A 26,259-nucleotide genomic window follows, 5' to 3' on the forward strand; every position below is an offset into this window, starting at 1 on the left:
GGAAATTCCAGCCCACCAAGGTTGGTGCAAGTGAAAATCATCAATGATTTCATTAAGAAGCAGACTAGCCACTTAAAGGAATACATCTGTAGAACTGCAGGGATTGGGCTATTAGATTAGCCTTCTTGTAAGGTATAAATTTTCTGGTGTAACACTTCGGACTCAGAATAAATCATTCTTTTAATTTTGATTTAGATTCCTGATTTTATTTTCAAATGCTGCTGCAGTCATTATTCTGTGCCATAAAAGTATCACAATAAATCCTTTGCTCTTTCACATAACTACATAATAATGAATACTTTCTGAGTAGTAGGTCTTTACTACATCTAATCTTCAGTCAAGTGACTAGGAATGATCTTTGCTTCTTCTTTGTATTCACAGATGAACAGACCGATCCAGGTGAAGCCGGCGGACAGTGAGAGCAGAGGAGGTAGTTGTCTTTATTGCTCCAAGTCTGATGCTGACTTTATTTTATTCATTGTTGCTCAGTTTCTGAGGCAAGGATGCATTAAATCAGATATTCAGTTGAGGGCCATTGTGTTTTCTCTTCTTTAAGTACACCTGCCCTCAGTTTTATTGTAGTTGCTGTTCTCCATGTAAAGGCAGTGTCCACTTATTCCAAATCTATTTGTTATTTTCGGTCAGTTCTGCGTGTTGAAAACTCAGTTAACTTAACCAGTGATCGCTGCATATTTGGATAGATTTAGAACTTTAATCAATGGATTACTCGAGTTGTGAAGAATAATACATTGAGAGATATGCAAACAAAGGGATAAAGAAAGTTATAATCTCAGAAGCCGTATTTGTGCAAATCCTAAAGCACATCACTATCGTTAAGTTCTCTTGCAATTTTATTAAATATTTTTAAAAGACAGCATGAAATGTGCCCCTCACAGCAGTACTCTGTAAAGACATTGAAGGAGTTACATTAAATATATAGGTGGATATTTACTGACCAAAATTGGCTTTGTTGAAGAAAATGGCTTGAAGGCATTTTTCACAATATTTCAAGACATCAGGATAGCAATACATATTTGTAGATCTGGTAGCTTGTGGTAACATCTTGCATAATTATTTCATCAAAGGCTCATGCCTTGACTGCTCTGAACAATTTCATGATATCTCCATGTGCTTTGGTGCTGAATATTTGTTCTAAGCACTAAAATGAAAATAAGAATTTTTTTGGAGAATTTAAATGCTGGAAAATCTTTAAGTTCTCATAGCAGTTATTGTCACTGAAGAGATTGTATGTATTGCTTTTCCAGATCACCTAGAGGTCTGAACCTTCATTTGTTTCTCCTATTTTCCATTTGGTTAAATTTCATGTTTGCCTAACATAGTGCTTAATAAAGGAGTTCAAGAACAACAGCGTGCGGTTTCAATCCTCTTCCACAAATTTATTTCCAGTCTGTCTTCCTGATTTGTAGCACGTGTCAGGGTTTAGATTTTCAATTCCTACATCAAGTGACAAAGAGCTTTCAAAGTGTCTCCTTTGAATAACTAACTACTAAAAATTTTGTATGTTTCAAAGTTAGCATGTGATATGTTTCATGGTCTCAGAAAGTATGCTAAATGGCAACAGGATTTTTGTTTTCTACTGCACTACAGTAGCAGGAAATTGTATCTTCTTCATTATGCCATCTTTTCCTGTCAGCTGATTGAATAATGATGATATTGGTCTAATATCAGAGTCATAATCAATTGCTTTGCTTTACAAGATGTGGAGGAGCTGGTGTTGGACTAGGGTGGACAAAATTAAAAATCACACAACACAAAGTTATAGTCCAAAAGGTTTATTTGGAAGTACTAGCTTTCGGAGCGCTGTACCTTAATGAAGGAGCAGCACTCCGAAAACTAGTATTTCCAAATAAACCTGCTGGACTATAACCTGGTGATCTCCGATTTTTAACTTTGTTTTTCAAGTGTTACTGGGCACCAGTAATCCTGTTCATAATCGTTATCATACAACTTTATGAAATTTGAAATATTGCAATTTATGTAAGTAATATCCTTCATAAAAAATCAAGTTCCAAAATTTACTGAGTTGGTTAAGAGAACAATTGGATTGTCCATTGTGAAGGAGAGTTTGAAGACAGAGGAGCTCTGCACTTTGTTCAAATATTGGAACAAATAGTTACTGGGATCACTGGGAAAGTCTTCCATAGCTTTCCAATTTAGTGATTGTAATGAGGTTAGCCAGGTGAACCCCATAGAAAATAGAACATAGAACATAGAACATAGAAAAATACAGCGCAGTACAGGCCCTTTGGCCCTCGATGTTGCGCCGATTCAAGCCCACCTAAACTACACTAGCCCACTATCCTCCATATGCCTATCCAATGCCTGTTTAAATGCCCATAAAGAGGGAGAGTCCACTACTGCCTGTTCCATGTGTGGGGGATGTTCCATGATTGGGGGTATTAATCTGCTCCCATCAGCAAGCCCTAGCTTACAGATAATACGAGGAGTTTCAGACTTTCTGACACTCTGAGAGCTGACTCTGAGGGAGCGGGACCCGTGTCAAGGGCTTTCCACATGCAAATAAAGGGTGACTTGGTGATGGGGTACCATTCTCTGTGGAGTTATTTCATCCATTATCTTCTCAAGATTTTGAGCATGTTCTGCAACATAATTCCCTGGTCACCCTTGGGCTTCCATTCAGTATGATTCTTGCACTGCATATGATTAAGCTCTAAAACAGGGAGAAAAGATAATTAATCTTTTAAAATCTCAATTGTCCAATAATGACCACAAATTTCCAACTGTCGTCAAAAAAAAATTGTTTTTGGTCTGCTAATGGTCATTGCCTTGGAGCCACTTTGATTTCCCAGTTGTCCCTTGGGGTAAGTGCATGCAGGATTATAGGCTGCCTGCCCCAATAAGGAAATGACAATAGAATGGAATTCTATTCAAATAACACAGTTCTGTTTAGGTGTATTGCTTGTATATCTAGAGCAGACAGAGCTAATATTTACTTTTTAATTTTACCCTGTATACAAGGAATCTGTGTAGTTCATATCAATGAAATCCTCTTTAGCAATAGTTTGTAACAAAATTGTCAACAAATAAGGGTTACTTTTTAATCAGAATGTCTTTAACAACCTGAATGTATTCTATGTTTACATATGTGCAATGCACCATTTGCGCAGAACAGGTTAGAAGTATGAATAGTAAAAAGAAATGCCTCATTGATCATTCTGCTTAATATTTTAAAAATAATATAATGGACATGATACTGTGCTCCAATTGCTGAAAAGCCAGATTCTATTTCCTGAACAGTCCAAAGGCCAGTGTTCCAGGGTAGGACAAAGAATGTACTTCAGAAATGTTCTGAAGCCCTCCTTGAAGTGTAGCTACAATAACATTGATGATGGGAAGGAGCTTGCTACTAATAATTCAGAATGGTGACAACTTGTCCATATAGCTGCATCATTCTTTGAGTCCAAATATCTTCATGGTGATGAATCTGCCTGTTCAGTATTATGAAGACCCATGGCAGTAACTCACAAATCCTGAGTCGACATCATCCTCCGAATTGACGCAAAACTGACAACAATCAGACGATACAAAGTTTTGATTATATTTTGAAATGATTGTAAATTTTAGGAAGAAAAAAATGAGAGGAATAATTTCCAGACTATCAAATCCTCTGAAATAAGCAGAAGTGCAAGACAATGGATGTGGAGTTGGCTCCGATTAACTTGGGAAACCTTGTGAAAAGTTTTAACTTTAAGCTAAGTAAAAACTATAAAGTTATGGAAGTACATTTCCAACGTATCGCAAAGATGTTGTAAAACTTGAAAGTGTTCAGAAAAGATTTACAAGGATTAGATTAGATTCCCTACAGTGTGGAACAGCCCCTACAGCCCAACAAGTCCACACCAACCCTCTGAAGAGTAACCCACCCCCCTCTCATTAATGCACCTAACACTGTGGCCAATCCACCTTACCTGCACATCTTTGGATTGTGGGAGGAAACCAGAGCACCCGAAGGAAACGCACGCAGACACTGAGACAATGTTCAAATTCCATACAGACAGTTGCCCAAGGTTGGAATTGAATCTGGTACCTTGGTGCTGTACACTTCCATGACTCTATAAGATGTTGAACAATGATTCTGTGGACTTCACTAGAAAGAAAATTGGCACAGTAAAACATCAGCTGCTAATTCATCATTACCCTATTTCTCAGAGTTGGAATTTTACCCCCAGTGAGTCATAATCACCACACAATTAGATTGTAGGTAGCAAATAAAATGCTTGAATAGTTGGAGTTCAGATGGAACAATAAGGGAAATGGTGAAGGAACATTGACCACATTGGTAAATGTATATTTGATAAAATAGGGTGGTAGAAGGAGAATGGTTATACATGCTTTGATTTTGAGAATTGATTTAATCACAGCAGTTATTTTCTGTGGTATAGCATCCCGTGGGTCATTAACCGGTAATGATGATATCCTTATAACTTCTTAGTCTTTACTCTGTACTTCAGTGCTACTTTGAACTGCCATTACCAGAGATCCCATTTTACAAAGACCATTATATATTAGCAAAACTTATGAGTAACTCAAAGACTAAAAAGCCATTTATATCTTTTATGACATCATCCCAGGCAATTGACTGCATTGCAGGCTTTATTACCTTGGTCAAAAGTTTCAGTGTTTTCAACATAATTAGTAATGAATGAAGGCACATAATAGACAGCTGTATCAACTATGACACAATGCAATGGTCACTTAAAGCCTTTCAAAGTGGAAGAAGGTTAGACTATATATGGCATGTATGTCTGGAGACATCACAATGAGACAATTGTACATACATTGTTGATAGATTATGCATTTTAGATATTGACTGGCCGGTAAGCATTAGGTCCAGCAGGATCTGGCATCTCAGAAATGTTATTAGAATTTGAGAGTGTTAGGAAGAGTTAACTGAGTTAGAAGCATGTGTCTTCTATGCAGGACTGTGATTCAATGCTTTGTCCATCAACAACACCACAGCTATTGGCTCATGGACGCTTTTTCCCGCAGAGCTTTCAGCCCACTCAGTTGATTTTCTTTTTGACTTTTCCCAGCATCATCCTTGTCTCATGTCGACTTTAGTTTCAACATCAGCCAAAGTGTTGCCTGCACATGTAAACAGGTGGTTGACACACCCATCAGCACAACCTGTTTTCTCTATTTCATGGTTAATGGTCAATTACTGGACTTTAGGATTTCTTTTGTCATTTGAAAAAAATTGAAATGTGCATCCACATGATGTAAAGACTTTTCAACAAAATGCTTTTCCCATTTTGAAGCAATTTCTCTAAATGTTCCCATCTATTTTACATACCCACAACAGCTCTTGGCGGCATCAGCTGTTGACACATGACTGACTTAGCTGCTGTAGAGAGCCCCCAACAACATACTCAATATGGGAAACATCATGGTGCTTCTACTACAATAACGCCAGTTGCAGATGCTTTGGTGGATTCAGCCCTTTTCTAGATTAGATAAGTGCAAAACCTATCGCTCCTTCTTCATACCCAAACCCAACAGTGTTAATTTATGAAACACAGCTGCTTTGAACAGTGACATATTCCCAATGTAAGTATGGAACTTGTTGGATTATGTGCCATAACTATTGAATTCAATTGATTTTAATCACCATTTTTGATTTATCAAAAATAATTACTGATGTGATCAGAAATCATATAACATGCAATAACTTTCTAAATTAAGGAACTATGGGCTAAACCCTGACAGTGAGTCATGCTAAGTTTCCAGAGAGATTTCTGTTCTGAGGCTAAGTGAGTTTTCTCATCATATCTTATCAAGTTCACTTCATACCTATCCCCCTCCTCAAGTGTTTCTCATGTTCAATTGCAGTTCCATCTTATCATGCAGCATTCCCAGTGGCCTGTCAGTGGTTATCCCTGAAATTGCCAGCATCTCTTTCACCTACACCATCTTCAAAAGCCTGGTGTGCATCTGGATAAGCATTATCCACCGGAGCTGCCCTGCAAACTTCCTGATCTTTGTCCTGGGCAAGGCAGATCGGTAACCCAGAGGTGCTGATGAAAAAATTCCTAGATTATCAACATCCTGAGGGTTACTATTGACAAGAAAATGAACTGAACTATAGAACATAGAACATTACAGCTCAGTACAGGCCCTTTGGCCCTCGATGTTGCACCGACCAGTCATACTAATCTGAAGCCCATCTAACATAGACTATTCATGTATGTCCATATGGTTGTCCAATGACAACTTAAATGCACTTAACGTTGGCGAATCTACTACCATTGCAGGCAAAGCATTCCATACCCTAACTATTCTGAGTTAAGAAACTACCTCTGACATCTGTCCTATATCTATCACCCCTCTATTTAAAGCTATGCCCCCTCGTGCTCGCTGTCACCATACTTGGAAAAAGGCTCTCCCTGTCCACCTCATCTAACCCTCTGATTATCTTGTATGTCTATTAAGTCACCTCTTAACCTTTTTCTGTCCAACGAAAACAGCCTCAAGTCCCTCAGCCTTTCCTCGTAAGACCTCCCCTCCATACCAGGCAACATTCTAGTAAATCTCCTCTGAACCCTTTCCAAAGCTTCCACGTCCTCCTTATAATGCGGTGACCAGAACTGTACACAATACTCCAAGTGCAGCCGCACCAGAGTTTTGTACAGCCGTAGCATAACCTCATGGTTCCGGAACTCGATCCCTCTATTAGTAAAAGCTAAAATACTGTATGCCATCTTAACAACCCTGTCAATCTGGGTGGCAACTTTCAGGGATCTGTGTACCTGAACACCGAGATCTCTCTGCTCATCTACACTCCCAAGAATCTTACCATTAGCCCAGTACTTTGCATTCTGGTTACTCCAAACAAAGTGAATCACTTCACACTTGTCCACATTAAACTCCATTTGCCACCTCTCAGCCCAGCTCTGCAGCATATCTATGTCTCTCTGTAACTTGCTACATCCTTTGTCACTATCCACAACTCCACCGACCTTAGTGTCATCTGCAAATTTACTAACCCACCCTTCTAAGCCCTCATCCAGGTCATTTATAAAAATGACGAACAGCAGTGGACCCAACACCACCCCTTGCAGTACACCACTAGTAACTGGACTCCAGGATGAACATTTCCCAACAACCACCACCCTCTCTTCTTTCAGCAAGCCAATTACTGATCCAAGCTGCTATTTCTCCCACAATCCCACTCCTCTGCATGTTGTACAATAGCCTACTGTGGGGAACCTTATCGAACACCTTGCTGAAATCCATTTACACCACATCAACCGGTTTACTCTCATCTACCTGTTTAGTCACCTTCTCAAAGAAGAAATACAGTAGCCACAAAAGCAGGTCAAAAGCTAGGATACTGCAGCAAGTAACTCATCTCCTGACTTCCCAAAGTTGCCCACCATCTACAAGGCAAAAATCAGGTTGTGATTTCCTGGATGAGTGCACCCCCAAAAATACTCAAGAAGCCTGACACCATCCAGGACAAAGCAGCCCACTTGATTGGCACCACGTCCACAACCGTCCATTCCCTCTACCACTGATGCTCAATAGCAGCAGTGTGTACTTTCTACAAGATGCACAGCAGATATTCATCAAAGATCCTTAGACGGCACCTTCAAAACCCACCATCACTTCCATCTAGAAAGACATGGACAGTGATACATGGGAATACAATGACTTGCACATTCCCCACAGCCTGATTTGGAAACATATCACTGTTCCTTCACTGGTTGTTGTCAAAGTCCTGGACATCTAAACCACAGGGCATTCTGGGTCAACTTACAGCATATGAACTGCAGCGATTCATGAATGCAGCTCGCCATAGCCTTCTCAAGGGCAACCAAGGACAGGGATTAAATGCTGGCCAGCCAGCAAAATCCACATCCCACAAATGAATAAAAAAGACTCAGGATGAGTGGTGAATTGCCTATCATCCCTCTCATTTCATCTGGAGAGCCTCCTTACTCTTTCTGCTCCAAGTGGCTGACTGACTATTTCCATACCTTTAGACTAAGTTTGTTGGCTGCCCTTGATTTACTGTGACTGAGCAAAGGCCATGTTTCCCTTGAGTTGACTCATACCTGCTGACAACCGTGACAACTTCCTGGTTTTGTGTCTGTGTTAAATGACAAGGTAAGACATCTACCTTCCCAACTATCCGCTCCACCTTCCTCTCTGACCTATTCCCATTAACCCCTCCTCCATCTACCTATGACACAGTCAGCTGCAACTGCAACCCCCCCCCCCCCCACCATTTATCTGACCACCCCCTTAGCTCATGGCCTCATTCCCAATGAAGGACTTTTTGCCCGAAACTTTGATTCTCCTGCTCCTGCTGTGCTTTTCCAGCACCAACTCAAGACTCAAGTAATATCAACTTGGTATCTCTGCCTGCAGGGGCAAGTTCAAAAATACAAAGCATGATTGCTGTAAACATCCAGGTAGGCTCAGAGTCAGTGTGCCATATGACAACAAATAAAGAGATGTGGCATGATCCAGTCCATGAACTGGGTACATAACCCTGAGTGCACAGTGTGCTTACTGCCTCATTACAATGATAGTTGCAGTGCAGCTGAAGTACAGGACTGTACGATAAATGGATCAGAGACGGATCATGAGGGTTTACAGAGGCTAGCACACTGTCAGATATCAGTGTCTGTGGTTGATGTCCATGAAATGTGCAATGGGATGTTAATGCTTAGTGTCCAACACAAAGGTCTTTGGAGCAAATAGTCAGCTGGATTTGCCAGTATCCTCTCAGGTTGCCATAGCAAGTCTTCTCCATGTTTAATTCTTTTCGAGAGTTTATTGAGATAGAAAGCTGAATATTAATGAGGTGAATTTAAGCCATTAACAAAGTGTTTAATAAACAATAATCCACATAATTTGAAACTCGCCATTACCTAGTGAGAAACTCAAAATATGTCGCTTGTGAACAACACAGAAAATGGAGCCAAATGCTCCTGGAATTGAGAAAGACTTGCTTGGTTCTTCTCATCCAGATGCCACGATCTCACCATAGCACATGTTGCTTAGACCCTGATAAGATTCTGCACTACATTTTAATTCCATGTCTTATTTTGACTTTACCATAAGTAAGTTAAACAAAAAAAAACTGCAATCTCTACTTTGAACATCATTTTAATATAAAATCATAAATTGAATGACATCACCTGCCCAGCATCAAAGTACAGTCAAATGGAACCCATTTCAGAATCAAAGCTGCAGTGCTGCAGCTCTCTCTATGCCCCATGTTGACTTCAAGCATGACTCAGTCCCAGTGTACCCTGTAGAGTTTCATGTTAATGATAATTGTTGAATAATCAATTGCTTATCAGAGATTGATTAACTCCATTGATTAGTTTATTTAAAACCGTAAAAGATATTGCAAGTTTTGAAGCAGATATAACACCAAACCAGTGTCAGCTCCAGACAAGTTACCACGACTGGGTCTGTATATATTGGCAAATTATCAACAGGTTATAATGACACTGAGGCTCAATTACTATTGTCAAGTTAGTTTGGAAATGAGAGGGAGGCTGTTTCTCCTTAAGAGAGTTCAAATTTAAGGAGTCCATGTATTTATTGTGTGCATAAAATTTTACAGCTATGCCTTGCACTTAGTCCGCTTTGGGTTCATAAGTTGAATATGCACACTAATCATAACATTTCAGTTCTGAGCATATTCTTATCACTTTGTCTGGTTGCATTGTAATTCTGTGAGATCCTGAACATGAAACCATCCTCTCACTCGTCATTTGGGCAATTCTATAACCATATTTTTATCAAGCACACCAGTCATCTTCTCTAGCAGTTTTACAAATTTCTCTCACATTTCAAAAGGAGAACTTTAGGTATGAAAGGTATGCATGGTTTGCCAAACATCAACCCTTCCAGTGATGACATGATTGCAGGTCTTGCTTGCTCTGTCTACATACAAGAGCAGGTCAGAGGCTAGGAATACTGCAGCAAGTAACTCACCACTGGACTCCCCAAAGTCTGTCCACCATCTACAAGATACAAGTAAAGAGATGGAATACTCCCCATTTGTCTGGATGAGTGTAGCTCCAACAACAGTCAAGAAGTTTGATATCATTCAGCACAAAGCAGCTGGCTTGACTGGCCCCACATCCACAAATATCCACTTCCTCCAACACTGATGTCCAGGAGAACCCAAATGTATTCTCTCCAAGATGCACTGTAGAAATTTACCAAAGATCCTTAGATAGCACCTTCCAAAATCAAAACTACTTCCATTTAAAGAATAAGGGTGGCAGATACATGGAACACCATCACCTGCAAGTTCCCCTCAACGCCACACACTATCCTGACTTTGAAATATGTTGCCGTTCCTTTGCTGTCATTGGGTCAAAATCCTGGAATTCTTTCCCTAATAGCATTGTGGATCAATGCATAGACTGCATCAAATCAAAAGGCAGCTCACCATCGCCTCCTCAAGGGCAACTGGAGACAGGCAATAAATACTGGCAAACCAGCCACACCCATGTCCCATGAGTAATTTTTTTTAAAAATTGAGGATTACAATTTTACCTGTGGAAATCATACACTCAGCTGGACTATTGGAGCTGGGAGCAGAAGTAGTGTCTTGAAATGGCATTCCAATAAATTGCAGATCATTATCCATTACGGTCTCTTTAGAGCATTGAATCAACTGAAAATGGAGCTTTGCATGTATGCAATAGTTGTGCTTGATTATTGTGCAGTTAATGAATGATAAGGTACTTTGTAACAAACAAAATAGTCAATGATGGTGACGTAGTCATTTCCATGGACATGATAAAGGAGGTGATTTTGGAATGAGAATGGGAAGGGACTTCATGCGGATCATTGATTCTTTACACTGAGTTGGCATCCAGTTTTGGCATGCCTCATAATTCTTAACAATGATTTCAATGTCACTGCTGCTACCTGACCAATATATTGGTTCTCTGGAGAGTATTCTCATCCAATCCATACTATTTGGGAATGATGGAATTGTTGAAGAATATCAGGTCACAAAGATTCTGCTATGATGACCTGCCTTCCTTTAAAAAAAACTCCTCAGGAGATGCCAAGCTCATCCAAAAAAAAACTAATATGGTATTCACAGGCATGCCAAATCAAATCAGATCATCCTTTCAAGAGTATTTCCATTGTTTCTGTAGTGTGGAATTTTGTGCTCGGTTTTCTCAAATGCTGACATTTGTACTTAATGTAAAGAATTAGGCCAATTTGAAGAACATATTCAAGTTCAATATCAGTGAATTCAATTTGCAGATTCAAGTTTATATCTTCTATTTCCATTGGGTTGGATGCCCTGCAAAATGCACTTGAAGTGATCGTCAGGTTGTCAGGTTCTCTGGCATGTACCTCATCACACAGTCATGATCCTGGATCTTTATCAGCAGCTGCTGGAAACTTTGGGTTGCCCTCAATGGTGATTTTCAGTCAATTATTTGCCATATCTTGTGTCCTATTTCAACAACAAAATTCTTTTGCATTACAAATAAGCAGGAAAATACATAACTACACAAAACTAAAGTTTATGTTTCCTGTTAAATGTTTCACTGGTTCAACTGCACTGCAGAGTTCTAAAAGTAAATGCAATTGGTTTGTACTTTGCAGTTCACATGCTGCAGGACCTTAGATGTATCTATCTCCAGGATTGCAAGTTTGATGCTTTTAAGAGCTCCAGTGGCCCTCAGGCTATTGGAAAGATGTGTCCTTTCTCAATAATTCCCTTAGTAATGAAGTTTTGAATGAAAGTGGAAATGCATGGAAACAAGAAATTCTGGAGACTTGTTGAATACATGGTCTTTGTCTCGAGGAGTTGCCATGGCTTTAAGATGTCAAATTAAGTTAGATTTGGATGTACATGCACACTGGAATAAATAGAGTTGATAAGATTGATCTCTGACACGTTGATTGTAATTGTTAAGCATCATTCCTTCATTACCTGCATCTTGCTTGAATGAACGCAGATTGAAGTCATGTTCTCACTTTATTCTTCTCACCACAGCAAAGTAGGTATTTTGTGAGGACACTGAGTCAAAGCTGCATATAGCCATAATAGATCATATTTTATATTGTTCAGTTACTAGGTTCCAGTCAGAACTAAAGAATATGCAGACTCACCGGTTGCTGCACCCAATGGAGATGTTTTTATTCTGAAGTTTTGCACTCTGTAAAAGCTAGAAACAAGCCTGAACAACCTGACTGATGACTCTACAGTGCTCATATGACTGCCCCAACATAAAATATGCCAACTGTAATAGATAACAGACCAAGACAGACTGTCAAAATTTCATCCTTTTTTAATCCATATTATTGAGCTACACCAGTCTACATGCTCTGGTAACCATTTAATAATTCAATTTCACTCTATCCTATCTAGATTGACCCTCATTTAGGAGATAGCTCCACACAGCTCACAAACAAATCAAGAGCTGGAGGAGAAAGGAAAGCAAGCAAAATAAACTGCAAGCTTTACATCATCAATCTTTTCAAAATATCTTTAGTACAGATGAAAATATGGAGCAAATCACTTGTAAAACAGATCAGGCTCAACAAAAGTTTGTCTCATGCACTTTAATACTGCCAACCATGATGTTGTACCCGCAGATTAACTTACTAGCTGACTCTTCGAGGACAATAGGCCCATCAGCATGATGTTATCCCACTGCCGCCAATACGTCATATGAATTATAATAATCTATATGAATCACTTGCTGGTGATTTAATAATTTTGTGGGTTAGCTAATCTAAAATAATAAAACATGTTACATTAGGAAGCAGAGATTACAGCAAACTGATTTGCATACATAAAGCAAACTAACTGCTAGATTCACAATATTGTATGAACACAGTACATGGAGTTGTTAATGGCAAACTCTCTTAAAGGCAAGGAACACACAACAGAGATTCATGCAAATAGAAATCTTGGTAATTTTTTGTAACCTGCAGTATTTGACGATACTTCAGCCTATATAATGTCCCTCATAATGTGAAAAGTTTCCATCCAACTCTCATTCTTTACTTGTTGTTCTGAACTTCAGGAGCACCATTTAGATCCTTTAACATGTCCTTAATAAAGGTGATACTTGACTGTTAGGCAACAGGCAAATTGCAGATTAAAACTCAAGGTGACATCACTGATATTAGAAATGAGCATTGCACTCTCTCCTACTGAACAAAACATTAATGCATCTGCTTCTCTTTAGTTATGAAGTAATCTGTTATTCCATGCTTCATTAACTTCTGATAAATGGAGTATTGAAAAAAATATTTCTTTCAACTGACAGTAGATAAATGACAGCCAGCATGAAGCCTTGTATGTTAGCTGGGAAGCACTGACCCATGCAGATTATATGGCTATATATGGCATGTTACTAGATGAGGAAAAGCCTTATTTTGAATGTACATAAAAATTGTAGTTATTGGAGCCTATTGGAAAAAATATAATATTCTACAACTCATCACTTAATTGCAATTAAACAGAAAAGATGGAAAAGCCTTTCGAAAATTATTCTAGTCTGAATTATCAAATACTCATAAAACTACAGTTGGTTTGCCAAGAAATATGCTCCAGTTGTACAAACTATAGACAGTAAAAGCAAATTTGATGGGCTTTGTGCTTCAATCTGGTTAATTATCCATCAAACAATTCAGAGAGAAATAAACTAGAAAGTACAAAATAAAGATCTACATTTGCAACGAAGTGGCTGGATAATATATTTCCAGCTGTTTGTTAATATTAATAAGAAAGTAAGAAACCTACTTCATACAACAAACTTTGTTTTCTAACAATAGCAAATTAATAAAAACATAACTCTTGAAAACTGAGTTTACAGTTGTTTTCACTGCATGTGACAATATATTGTTTGTATTGATAAGTGTAATAAAAGCTGGATAGTTGTACCACACTTTCTGAGGAAGTTGTACTTTAGTGTTGAGGAATTCTGGTGCAATGCAAAATGATTTGCTTCTATAAATATGCAAAGAGAAAAAGGTTAGTAGAGACAAACGTAGGTCCCTTATGATCAGAAGCCAGGGAAACTATAATGAGAAAGAAAGAAATCGTAAAATAACTGAGAATATACTTTGATTGTGTCTCCACAAAAGGGGATACAAATAACCTCCCAAGGGTCTACAAAGGACAAAGAAAATTTACAGCCCAGGAACAGGCCCTTCGGCCCTCCAAGCCTGAACCAATCCAAATGTCCTGTCTAAACCTGCTGGCTAACTCCGATGCATCTGTATCCCTCTGCTCCCCACCTACTCATGCATCTGTGCAGACATATCTTAAATGAATCTGCCATGCCTGCCTCTACCACCTCTGCTGGTAACATGTTCTAAACGCCCACCACCCTCTGTGTGAAGTATTTGCCGCATGTGTCCCCCTTAAACTTTCCGCCTCTCACCTTGAAAGCGTGACCTCTGGTTATTGCGTCCTTCACCCTGGGAAAAAAGCTTATCACTATCTATCCTGTCTATACCCTTCATGATTTTGTAAACCTCAATCAGGTCCCCCCAATCTCCTTTTTTCTAATGAAAATAAACCTAACCAACTCAACCTTTCTTCAGAGCTATCACCTTCCATACCAGGCAACATCCTCGTAAACCTTCTCTGCACCCTCTCCAAAGCGTCCACATCCTTTTGGTAATATGGCAACCAGAACTGTACACAGTATTCTAAATGCAGCCGAACCAATGACTTGTACAATTTTAACATGACTTGCCAGCTTTTATACTCTATACCCCGTCCAATGAAGGCGAGCATACTATATGCCTTGACCACTCTATCCACCTGTGCAGCAACCTTCAGGGTACAATGGACCTGCACTCCTAGATCTCTCTGCCAATCTACTTTTCTCAAGGCTCTTCCATTCATTGTATAATCCCTCTAGAATTAGTCTTGCCTAAATGCATCACCTCACGTTTGTCTGGATTGAAAACCATCTGCCATGTTTCCACCCAACTCTCCAGTCTATCTATATCCTCCTGTATTCTCTGACAGTCCCTTATGCTTTCTGCTACTCCACCAATCTTTGTGTCATCTGCAAACTTGTTGATCATACCAACAGTGCCCTCTTCCAGATCATTTATATATATTACAAACAACAGTGACCCGGCACTAACCCCTGTGGTACATCACTGTCACTTTTCTCCATTTCGAGAAACTCCCTTCAACTACTACTCTCTGTCTCCTGTTACTCAACCAGTTCTTTAGCCACCTCGCTAGAACACTCTGCACACCATGTGAGAAAGAGAAGTTGAAGTAGATCAGTATTAGTAAGAAAATGGAAAATTAATGACAATTTAAGAGGTTTTGATGCCCTTCACCTAAGGGTACCAAAGGAAGTGGACCTGGCGATATCGGATCCATTTGTGGGCATCTTCCAGCATTCTAAAGACCCTGAAACAGTTCCTACAGATTGAAGCATGGCAAATGTAAACCACTATTTAAAAAGTGAGAGAACAAAATAGAAAATTATAAACTAATTAGTCCGGGATCAGTAGTGGGAAAATGGTATAGTCAATTATAAAAGACATGATAACAGAACATCTGGAAACATTAACAGGATTCGACAATGTCAGTATAGATTTATGAAGGTAAACTATACTTAACAAACCTATTGGATTATTTTGAGGATGTAAGTAGTAGAATAGATAAGGGAGCACCAACTGATCAGAAAATGTTTCTTTAGGTTTCTCACAAGGAATTAAAATGTAATTGTAAAATGTTGGCATGCATAACGTAATCAAGGATAGCCAGCATGGTTTTGTGAAGGGCAGGTCGTGCCTCACAAACCTTATTGAGTTCTTTGAGAAGGTGACTAAGGAAGTGGACGAGGGTAAAGCAGTAGATGTTGTGTATATGGATTTTAGTAAGGCGTTCGATAAGGTTCCCCATGGTAGGCTAATGCTAAAACTACGGAGGTATGGCATTGAGGATACATTAGAGGTTTGGATTAGGAATTGGCTGGCTGGAAGGAGACAGAGGGTAGTAGTTGATGGACTATGTTCATCTTGGAGTGCAGTTACTAGCGGTGTACCACAAGGATCTGTTTTGGGACCATTGCTTTTTGTTATCTTTATAAATGATCTAGAGGAAGGGCTTGAAAGCTGGGTAAGCAAGTTTGCGGATGACACAAAAGTCAGTGGAGTTGTGGATAGTGAGGAAGGAAGTGGTAGGTTACAGCGGGATATAGATAAGTTGCAGAGCTGGGCAGAAATGTGGCAAATGGAATTCAATGTAGCTAAGTGTGAAGTCATTCACTTTGGTAGGAGTAACAAGAAGATGGATTACTGGGCTAATGGTAGGCTACTTGGTAGTGTGGATGAGCAGAGGGATCTTGGTGTCCATGTACACAGATCTCTGAAAGTTGCCACCCAGGTAAATAGTGCTGTGAGGAAGGCATATGGTGTACTGGGCTTTATTGGTAGAGGAATTGAGTTCCGGAGTCCTGAGGTCATGTTGCAACTGTATAAGACTCTGGTGCGGCCTCATCTGGAGTATTGTGTGCAGTTTTGGTCGCCATACTATAGGAAGGATGTGGAGGCATTGGAACGAGTGCAGAGGAGGTTTACCAGGATGTTGCCTGGAATGGTAGGAAAATCTTATGAGGAAAGGCTGAGGCACTTGGGGCTGTTCTCATTGGAGAAGAGAAGGTTTAGGGGAGATTTGATAGAGGTGTATAAGATGATTAGGGGTTTAGATAGGGTCGACACTGAGAACCTTTTACCGCTAATGGAGTCAGGTGTTACGAGGGGACACAGCTTTAAATTAAGGGGTGGTAGGTATAGGACAGATGTTAGGAGTAGATTCTTTACACAGCGGGTTGTGAGTTCATGGAATGCCCTGCCAGTAGCAGTGGTGAACTCTCCTTCTTTATGGTCATTTAAGCGGGCTTTGGATAGGCATTTGGAAGTTATTGGGCTAGTGTAGGTTAGGTAGGATTCGGTCGGCGCAACATCGAGGGCCGAAGGGCCTGTACTGCGCTGTATCTTTCTATGTTCTATGTTCTATTAAGACTTAGTCAACAGGTAGGAAACTGAGTGGGAATAAATTTTTCCAAGTGGCAGGCGGTCACTAGTGGAGTACTGTGAAGATTAGAGCTTGGCCCACAGCCATTCACAATATATATTATAGATCTGAATGAGGGAAACAAATGAAACATTTCTAAGTTTGATGATGACATAAATTGGACAGAATTGTGCATTTTGAAGGGGGGAGGGGGTAGCTAAATGTGCAGTTATACATTTCAGTATGAAAAACAGAAAGATATTTATTTGAATGGTAATATATTGGAAAGTGTGAATGTACAAAGGAATCTGGGTGTCTTTGTACACTAGTCAATCAAAGTGGACAGGTAAGTGCGGCAAGCAATAAGGAAAGCAAATGGCACATTGGCCTTCGTTACAAGACAGTTTGAGCTCAACAGAAGAAAAGTCTTACTGCAGTTATACAGGGCCTTGGAAAGACCACACCTGGAGTATTGCCTCCAGTTTTGGCCTCCCTTCCTAAGAAAAGATATGCTTGCCATAAATTAACATTTAGTTAAAGGTGGCACAGTTTCTAGAGGCATGAGTGTTTCACAATCATAATTCAAAACCAATAAAAACTGTTCATTCCAACTTCAACTGGAAACATTAATAAAAAGTGGCACAGTTGCCAGCAGAGATTCACTAGCCTGATACTGGTGTTGGTAGGACTGTCCTTTGAGAAGGGATTGATTCAAGTGGGCCTATCGAGTTTGGAAGGATGAGACGAGATCTGATTGAAATGCATAAACTTCTAACAGGGCTAATACTGACTAAATGCAGGGAGGATGCGTCTCGAGTCTGTATGGAGTCTAGAACCAGGAGACACATTCTCAGAATGTAGGGTGAAGTATTTAAGGTGGAGATGAGGAAAGATTTCTTCATTCAAAAGATCGTGAAACTGTAGAATTCTAAACTGCAGAAAACAGCAGAGGCCAAACCAGTGAATACATTCAAGAGAGAAATACATTTGTGGATTTAAAGGACATTAAGAGATATGGTGCATATGGGGAGTAAGGTATTGAAATAAAGGTCCAGCCATGATAGTATTGAATAGCAGAACAGGCTTGAAGGGCTGAATGGCCTACTGCTGCTTTTGTTACTACCGGTGTTTCTCCCTATCTATATATTTGAAACACTGAAATTCTATTCTTGTATTGCAATTCATTTTTGATGCAATGTCTATTTATTCAGAGCAGACAAAGTGAGCATTTAGTTCTTTATAACGTCCCATCTAAAAGGAAAATGTGTAGTTTATATCAATAAAGCACTTTTTAAATCATTTTCAACAAAGGTTTTGAATTTTTAATTAGAATACACTGTTATCTTAACACCTTGAATATACTCAATACCTGTTTGTATAAAATCCACCAGCAATGCAGAACAGTTAGAAGTTTGATAAATCCCAATTAGGCCAAACTGAAGAGTCGTTGAATCTCCCATATATTCCAACCACAGTATGAGCAGAATCTGCACCAATTCTAAAAAGTAAGCTGACAGTGTTGGAAACCTGAAATAAAAATGACCTGAAATAAAAATATTAATGACTTGGAAGAGGGAGTCGAAGGGTGGGTCAGTAAATTTGCAGACGATACGAAGATAGGTGGAGTTGTGGATCGTGAGGACGGCTGTTGTCAGCTGCAAAGGGGCTTAGATATGATGCAGAGCTGGGCTGAGGAGTGGCAGATGGAATTCAACCCTGTCAAGTGTGAGGTTGTCCATTTTGGAAGGACAAATAAGAATGTGGAATACAGGGTTAACGGTAGGGTTCTTAGTAAGGTGGAGGGGCAGAGGGATCTTGGGGTCTATGTTCATAGCTCTTTGAAAGTTGCCACTCAGGTGGATAGAGGTTGTAAGAAGGCCTATGGTGTATTAGCGTCAATTAGCAAAGGGATTGAATTCAAGAGTCGTGAGGTGATGTTGCAGCTGTACAGGACATTAGTTTAGCCACATTTGGAGTACTGTGTACAGTTCTGGTCGCCTCACTTTAGGAAAGATGTGGAAACTTTGGAGAGGGTGCAGAGAAGATTTACCAGGCTGTTGTCTGGAATGGAGAATAGGTCGTACGAGGATAGGTTGAGAGTGCTAGGCCTTTTCTCATTGGATCGGCGAAGGATGAGGGGTGACTTGATAGAGCTTTATAAGATGATCAGAGGAATAGATAGAGTAGACAGTCAGAGACTTTTTCCCCAGGTACAACAGAATGTTACAAGGGGACATAAATTTAAGGTGAAGGGTGGAAGGTGTAGGGGGGATGTCAGGGGTAGATTCTTCACCCAGAGAGTGGTGGGGGCAAGGAATGCGCTGCCTGTGGGAGTGGCAGAGTCAGAATCATTGGTGACCTTTAAGCGGCAATTGGATAGGTACATGGATAGGTGCTTAAGCTCGGACAAATGTTCAGCACAACATCATAGGCCGAAGGGCCTGTTCTGTGCTGTATTGTTCTATGTTCTATGTTAAAAACATAAAATGCTGGAAATGCCTAGCAGGTCAGAGGAACATGAATCAGCCACTTAGCCCATCAAGCCTGACCATCATTTTACATGATTTGAGCTGATCGATTGCTTCAATATCTTTTACTCAAACTAAACCCAGAACTGTTTACTATACTGACAACCTAAACTTTATCAAAAAAACAAAGATTGGCAGATGCTGGAAATCTGAAACAAAACAGAAATAGCCAGAGATACTCCAAGTCTGTCAGCAGCTGTGGAGAGAAAGCAGAATTCATGTTTCAGTGTGTTTTCTTCAGAATGGAATGGAGCAACCTTTTCCCAGCTATATATATTGAAAATGGATGTGGGGGTGAGAGAGTGTGGGAAAGGTAAATGATTATTGGAAATGGAGCCCAGAGAGAGAGAACAGCAGTTGGGCAGACAGGAATGGATAGTGGTAAACCGGGGAGAAAAACATTCTGCTAACGGGGATCATTAGTGACTAAAAATGGTTTGGCTATGATGAAAGAGCCTGGGGTCCTCAAGTGAAAAATGACAGGCTGCTTTTCCAGCTTGCGCTGAGCTTCCCTGGAGCACTGCAGCAAGCCTAACACAGAGATGTTGGCCAGGGAACCACAGTGGTGTGTTGAAGTGGCAGGCACCTGAAAGCTCAAAGCCATTTTTAATGATAGGACATAGGTGTTCCACAAAGCTGTCGCCCAGTCTGCTTTTTGTGTCTCCAATGACTTCCCAATAATCTGGACTTCATTTTATTTCCAGTTGAAACTGGAATGAACGGTTTTCATTGGTTTTGGATGTTGATTGTGAAGTACTCATGCCTCTAGAAACTGTGCTACCTTTCAGTAAATGTTAAACGTTACTGAATAATGCATCTCCTGTCAACATGTAGAATGAGAAATTATTTTGAATGAAGTATTCCTAAAATTGTTGACTTCTCACAGACTTACCAAGCCAAGAAGTACAGTGCAAATTTGCTGATTGAGGTAATTGCCAGTTCTACTTATGAGAATGGATACAATTATATGTTTACAAAATGAGATCTTCATCTGGACAGGTTATTATCTGGATTAAATTTATGTTATCAAAGATTTGCAAGACTGTGATAATTTTATTAAAAATATCACAGTATGGTTAAACTATGTAAGCTTATTCTGTTAGCCGAGCCTGGAATGATAATGAAATATCATTAAAAATAATCTGATTTGTGAGCAGAACTGCATTAACACACTTTGGCCCACTGTGATATCAGATCTGTTTGCGTTTGTATTCATGCCTTGAAATCAATGTCGGTTGATTTATACATACAGAACTAATGTGTTTAACTGTAATTTGCTGCCAAGTATTCATGTATGAGGGCTAGGCTTGCTTTCTGGGAGATGGCAAGCAAATATCAAGTCAACTACCTTCTTATTTTAGCTAGATGGAGGCCTGAGCCACTTAAAGGCTTATGCCTCTTTCCCAGTGCATCAGTAAGCTGCAAGCATACCACTGCAAAGCCTCAACACCTCAAGTTTAAAAACCTCTTAAGTGTATTCAAATCCTTTATTTCCTCTCCTCAGTTGTTGCTAACTCTTGGGGCACTATAAGATGTCATCTTAAAATGGTGCTCCCATACACATCTGCCTTCCTTTGACCCCCATCATTGAAAGCCACATCAATTGCTTTGGCACCACATTCTGGAGTCACTTTCCTCAATCTGTCCACTTCCACTTTAAGACTCTTCTTAGGAATAAAAATGTTTTGGCCACCCCCTTCAGCTTTTCCTTTGCATTCATTTTTGTCAGAACTGATTTTTAAAAATTCTAACTGAAAGAACCATGAAAATGCAAATACAGCTATACTCATGTTTCTTTTAACTATAGATTTTTATGTGTGAGTTTCTGTAAACGTAATTACATGTGGTAAATGTACAGGAAATGACTGTGACCTGCTATCTCTATCCATCTCAAGTAGCCTAGTTAATCAGACTGAGCTCCACCACCGCATTGCTTTGTAAGTGTTAACTGGATCTTCAACAAGCCTGGTTTCCTCTCAGTCTCATTTTCATTGTGGGAAAATACTTCAAAATCATATATGAAATAAAACTTAACTCAGTATTATGCATTCATAATGCTGAGGCTGGGGCCAAACATATAGAGGCTTGTGTTTTAAGTACCTTGAAAATGTAGAAAATAGATGTCGATAGAATAAACCAGAAAAGGGCAAAAATTATTTTGTGTATTTTAAACAGGACATAAGGTCAATGATAAATTTCTGGATAACACTGTTCAAACATAGATATGTGTAAAGTCTCGGACACGTATTTACAGAAAAAACATTAAACACACAGTCTCACCATGATGATGCCAGAAATAGGAAACTAAAGATAGTTACAAAGAGAACTTTAAGAGACAAGACAGACTTTCACTAGAACAGAAAAATCAAATAAATTATTTAAGTTTTTAAAGATATGATAGAAAGTTTGCACAACAGATGAGGAGAATGCATTGATGAGAGATAATCAATTTAATTTGTCAGTGAGAAGTCAAAGTGCAAGGTTAAGAGAAATTTATTCTGAAAGGGTTTGGTGAACAAAGTATGAACAAGTTGACGTAATTCCTAAAATTAGAACCAGACCAATTTGAAGAATAATTAGGAAGCCGTTTTCATGGAAATCACTACAATTGATCTTGATAATTCATTTACCCAAAACATTGTAAGTGCTAAGTCAATTACAATTTCTAAAACTGCAAACAAAAATATTTTGTTAGTCCAGAGTATCAAAGGATATGGAACTAAATATCGTTGTGGTAGACTTCAACTATTGTCTAAAGGTTTGAAAAAACCCAAGGGGCTGAATAGCCTCTGCCTGCATTTCTATGTTCTTATAACTTCAATGTCTTTTCTCTAACAGGATGCCAAAAACTGCATACTATGGTCTGTTTCCCAACAAGTATTTTATAAAAGCAAGATCACTGCTGAATTTTGTTGTCAGCAACAAAACATTTCTACATGCCAGTGACCTCAAAGAAAACGTACTGCAAAGAACTAATTCGATCTGTGGCATATGTTTCTCTGTTTCCGAGGTCATTTTGAATTTGATGCCAAGTTCAGAAGCTTGCAAGATGTCAGGTAACAGTGATGTCATCAAGCAGGATACACTAATCACAACGGTGTATTCACATAGCAAACAGGGAATTTAAAAAAGAATGAATCCCATCACTTTTCATTTGAATTTATGATTGTGACATGCTCATGGGATTATAAACAGAATTACCATGAAAAGAATATGAAATGTTTCTCACAAAGGAAATAATTGGCATTCACCAAATATAGAATTACTCACTGGGGACCAGTGAGGTTATTTAGCAGACATTATGAATCCTGTATGCTATTAAAAACACAGGTGTGCCATATTCAGCAAATTGGAACATTTTCAAGAATTTGTCCAGTGAAACTGATCATATAAGAATAAAACTTCTTGTTATTTTGGTAATATCTAATTAAGTGTTATGGGAAAACACCTTGGAGAAATGTTAAATCACTGACAACTCCTGGGTTTCCTTAATAAAAATGGAATGTGATTGAACAACTCAGCAGGTCGAGCATCGTATGGTGAGAAATAGAATTATCATTTTGAGTTAGTACAAAGGAATCTCGATTATCTAGCATAAAATTATCCGAATATGGGATTATCTGGCAAGATCGCAAGGTCCCGATGCTTAGCTAGACTATGTTATCTGGCTGAAAATGTGTTGCTGGAAAAGCTCAGCAGGTCAGGCAGCATCCAAGGAACAGGAAATTTGATGTTTGGGCATAAGCCCTTCATCAGGAATGCATTTCATTCACCAGAATTCAGTTAACCCAACAAAATACTCCCCGCCCGTGTCCTTCAGATAATCAAGGTTCCTCCGAAGCACATTCTGTTTTTATTTCAGATTTCCACCCTCTGCTGTATTTTGCTTTTATGCTGGATTACCATGTTTAACTTTTCGTGTACTGACTCCAGAGGTAGCTGACATTTGTAGTGAAATAACAATAGTTTCCATCATCATCACTGCAAACTTCAGGCCAATACTGCTTTATAACTGGCCTCTCTACCCCATTTATAAAACCCAAAGGTTAGATCATTTGCTTTTTCATTAAAGTGGCAGTATGATACATAAAATTGAATGCATTACAGTGTCAGGCACATTTTCTCACCATTAACAAAAAAAGTTAAACCAAAATAAATACATTAATGTTAAAATATATTAAATAGTATGCAGAAATTTAAATTACTTTAATAATTAGAAAATTAGATTAAAGTATGCACAAAATTACAATATAATTTTGAATATTTATGAATAAGAGCATTGACAAAATTAATCTATGTAAAGCAGAAGAAACTCCTTAATAATAGGCACAAATAACATTTCTTTGTGGCATATCATTCATTCTGCAATTATGATTTTTCATAATATGCTGAAATATGTTGGTGCTCTGTGAGCCGGATAAAAGGAGATGAAAAATATGACTCCTATGTAATCAGCAAGTTGGGGCGGGGGGGACGCGACAGAGTCAGTCAAAGATGGTTTATCATAACAAATCAAATAATCATGCTTGTGGGGAGGGCTTTATACAAATTAGAAGAGGGGAAGGTACTGGAGAGTGGATATGTAGACTTATAGCAAAGGGATATAGTAACAATGCAGTGCAGCTAATTAGATAATGGTATTCAGTATGAGTCAAGAAAGGACAGAGTGTACATGAATTCAGCAAAACCAGAAAATAGGGATAAAGAGGTAAAAATGCAAAAAGGCAAAATTAGTGGCTCTTTAATTAAATGCACATTGTATTCAGACAAAATAAATAAGTTACCAGCAGAAATAGATGTTGATGCATATGGTATTCCACCCATTTCAAAGACCAAAGCTGGCTACTCTATAATCAGAGGTAAGTGACTTTTCAAAAGGATAGGCATGAAAGATAGAGTGTTGAGGTATTTGTGTTGGTACAAGTCAGAATAAGTGCTCAAGTAAGAAATGATTTTGTATCAAAAGATATATGTTCCATGTGAGTTAATGTAAGAAATAACAAGGGAAGAAGGCACTGGTAAGAGTCGTCAATAACAGTAGCTATGTGGTAGATCTGAGAATAAATTAGATAATAAAGAGTGCATGTGAAAATGACAGCACACTAGTCATGCTAATTTAATCATCATGTAGATTAGAAAATTTGAATTGGGAGAGGTAGTCCCGAAGAAGAATTCACAAAGTATATTCAGGACAGTGTCCGAGAACAATATGTTGTGAGATCCTGAAATGGCCTACTCCTGCTCATTTCTATGCGTTTAAACAAGGAAGGTAAGAATAGTATCCATTAAAAGAGAAAACAGATGAAGGGGCAAAGATTAATGGCAAACCGGAGAATTGGAAAAGCCAAAAAAAAGAACAAAATGTATTAAAATGTAATCAAAAGTAAATAGGTCGAAAATAAGCATTGAGGGGAAACTAGTAAAAGTAATATCAAGATGGACTGCAAGAATTTCCTTAACTATATATAAAGGAAGAGAAGAACCAAAATAAACAAACAACCTTTAAAGAATGAGGCTGGGGAAATTATAACAAAGAAGCAAAAAATGGTTGGGTTGTTAAATATGTACTTTGAATCACTCCTCATGCTAGAGAATATTCGCATTCCAATAGTGCTAATTCAAAAGGCGTAAAGTTTGGAGAAAATAAACACAATAGCAAAAAGGAGAAAAACATTGCAAGGAAATTAAAGGCACTAAAGGATAATATGTCCCTTGAACTTAATGTGTTGAATCCGATTACTAAAGGAACTAGCTATAGACTTGGTGGATGTACACAGAGCTATCTTCGAAAAGTCCTTAGATTCTGGAAAAAAATCCCAGAGAATTGGAAAACTACCCATGTAACATCTTTATTCAGAAAGGATAGGAGACAGAAAACATGCAACAAGAGGTCAGTTAACTTAACATCTGTCGTTGGAAGCATGTTGATTTTCCTGATATATATTTATAAATCCAAGTTATAATCAAGTAGAGTCAACATGGCTTCGTAAAAAGGAAATCTTGTCCTTGAGGAAGTAATGAGTAAAATACATAAAGGGAAAACAGCAGATGCAATATATTTAGCTGTCCAAAAATGCATCATGCATAAAGTAACTCCACAAAATAAGAGCCAAGATATTGGGACTAGTATATAATCATGGATGGAAGATTGGTTAATTAATGCAAGACAGAGAGTTGGGATAGAGGAAGCATTTTCAGGATCACTCCCTGTCACAAATGGAATACCAAGAGATCGTAGCTGGGGCCAGTTATTTAACATATGTATTAATGACTCGGATGAGGAAAATGAGTAGACTATTATCACAATTAACAATCGTTGACAGAAAAATAGGTGAGAAGCCAAGTGATGACAATAATACAACCTTCAGATATGGAGATACCGGTGGGGTGGACAAAGTTAACTGATGAAGGATCAGTGCTCCAAAAGTTGTACTTTCAAATTAACCTGTTGGACTTTAACTTTCAGATGGGCATAGAAAGTTTGAATGTGTGGGCAAAAACTCAGCAGATGGAATATAATGTGGGAAAATGTGAGGGCATGCATTTTGGCAGGAAGAATAGAGGAGCTAAATATTATTTAAATGGTGAAACCTGCAGAAAGCTGCTCACAGAGGATCATGAAATGTTAGCACCAAATTCAGTGGGTGACAGGGAATGCAAATAAATGATTTATTTTGAAGAGAATGGAGT

The 26,259-nt window shown here is 38.8% G+C and overlaps 1 protein-coding gene across 18 annotated transcripts in view; it reads left to right on the forward strand.

The window, feature by feature from the left end:
• The window catches only part of celf4 (CUGBP, Elav-like family member 4), a 1,146,342-nt gene that overhangs the window by 521,382 nt on the left and 598,701 nt on the right, over nucleotides 1-26,259 (forward strand). For 11 of the 18 annotated variants that reach the window (XM_060829380.1, XM_060829501.1, XM_060829417.1 and 8 more), the window contains exon 3: nucleotides 382-430. In XM_060829380.1, the coding sequence (XP_060685363.1) occupies nucleotides 382-430 (49 nt within the window). Of the gene's footprint in view, nucleotides 1-381; nucleotides 437-26,259 lie in introns of all 18 variants that reach the window. The other 7 variants (XM_060829482.1, XM_060829538.1, XM_060829464.1 and 4 more) reach the window with 2 other exon arrangements.

Source organism: Hemiscyllium ocellatum, chromosome 1 (genome assembly GCF_020745735.1).
Source record: "Hemiscyllium ocellatum isolate sHemOce1 chromosome 1, sHemOce1.pat.X.cur, whole genome shotgun sequence".
Lineage (NCBI taxonomy): Eukaryota > Metazoa > Chordata > Chondrichthyes > Orectolobiformes > Hemiscylliidae > Hemiscyllium > Hemiscyllium ocellatum.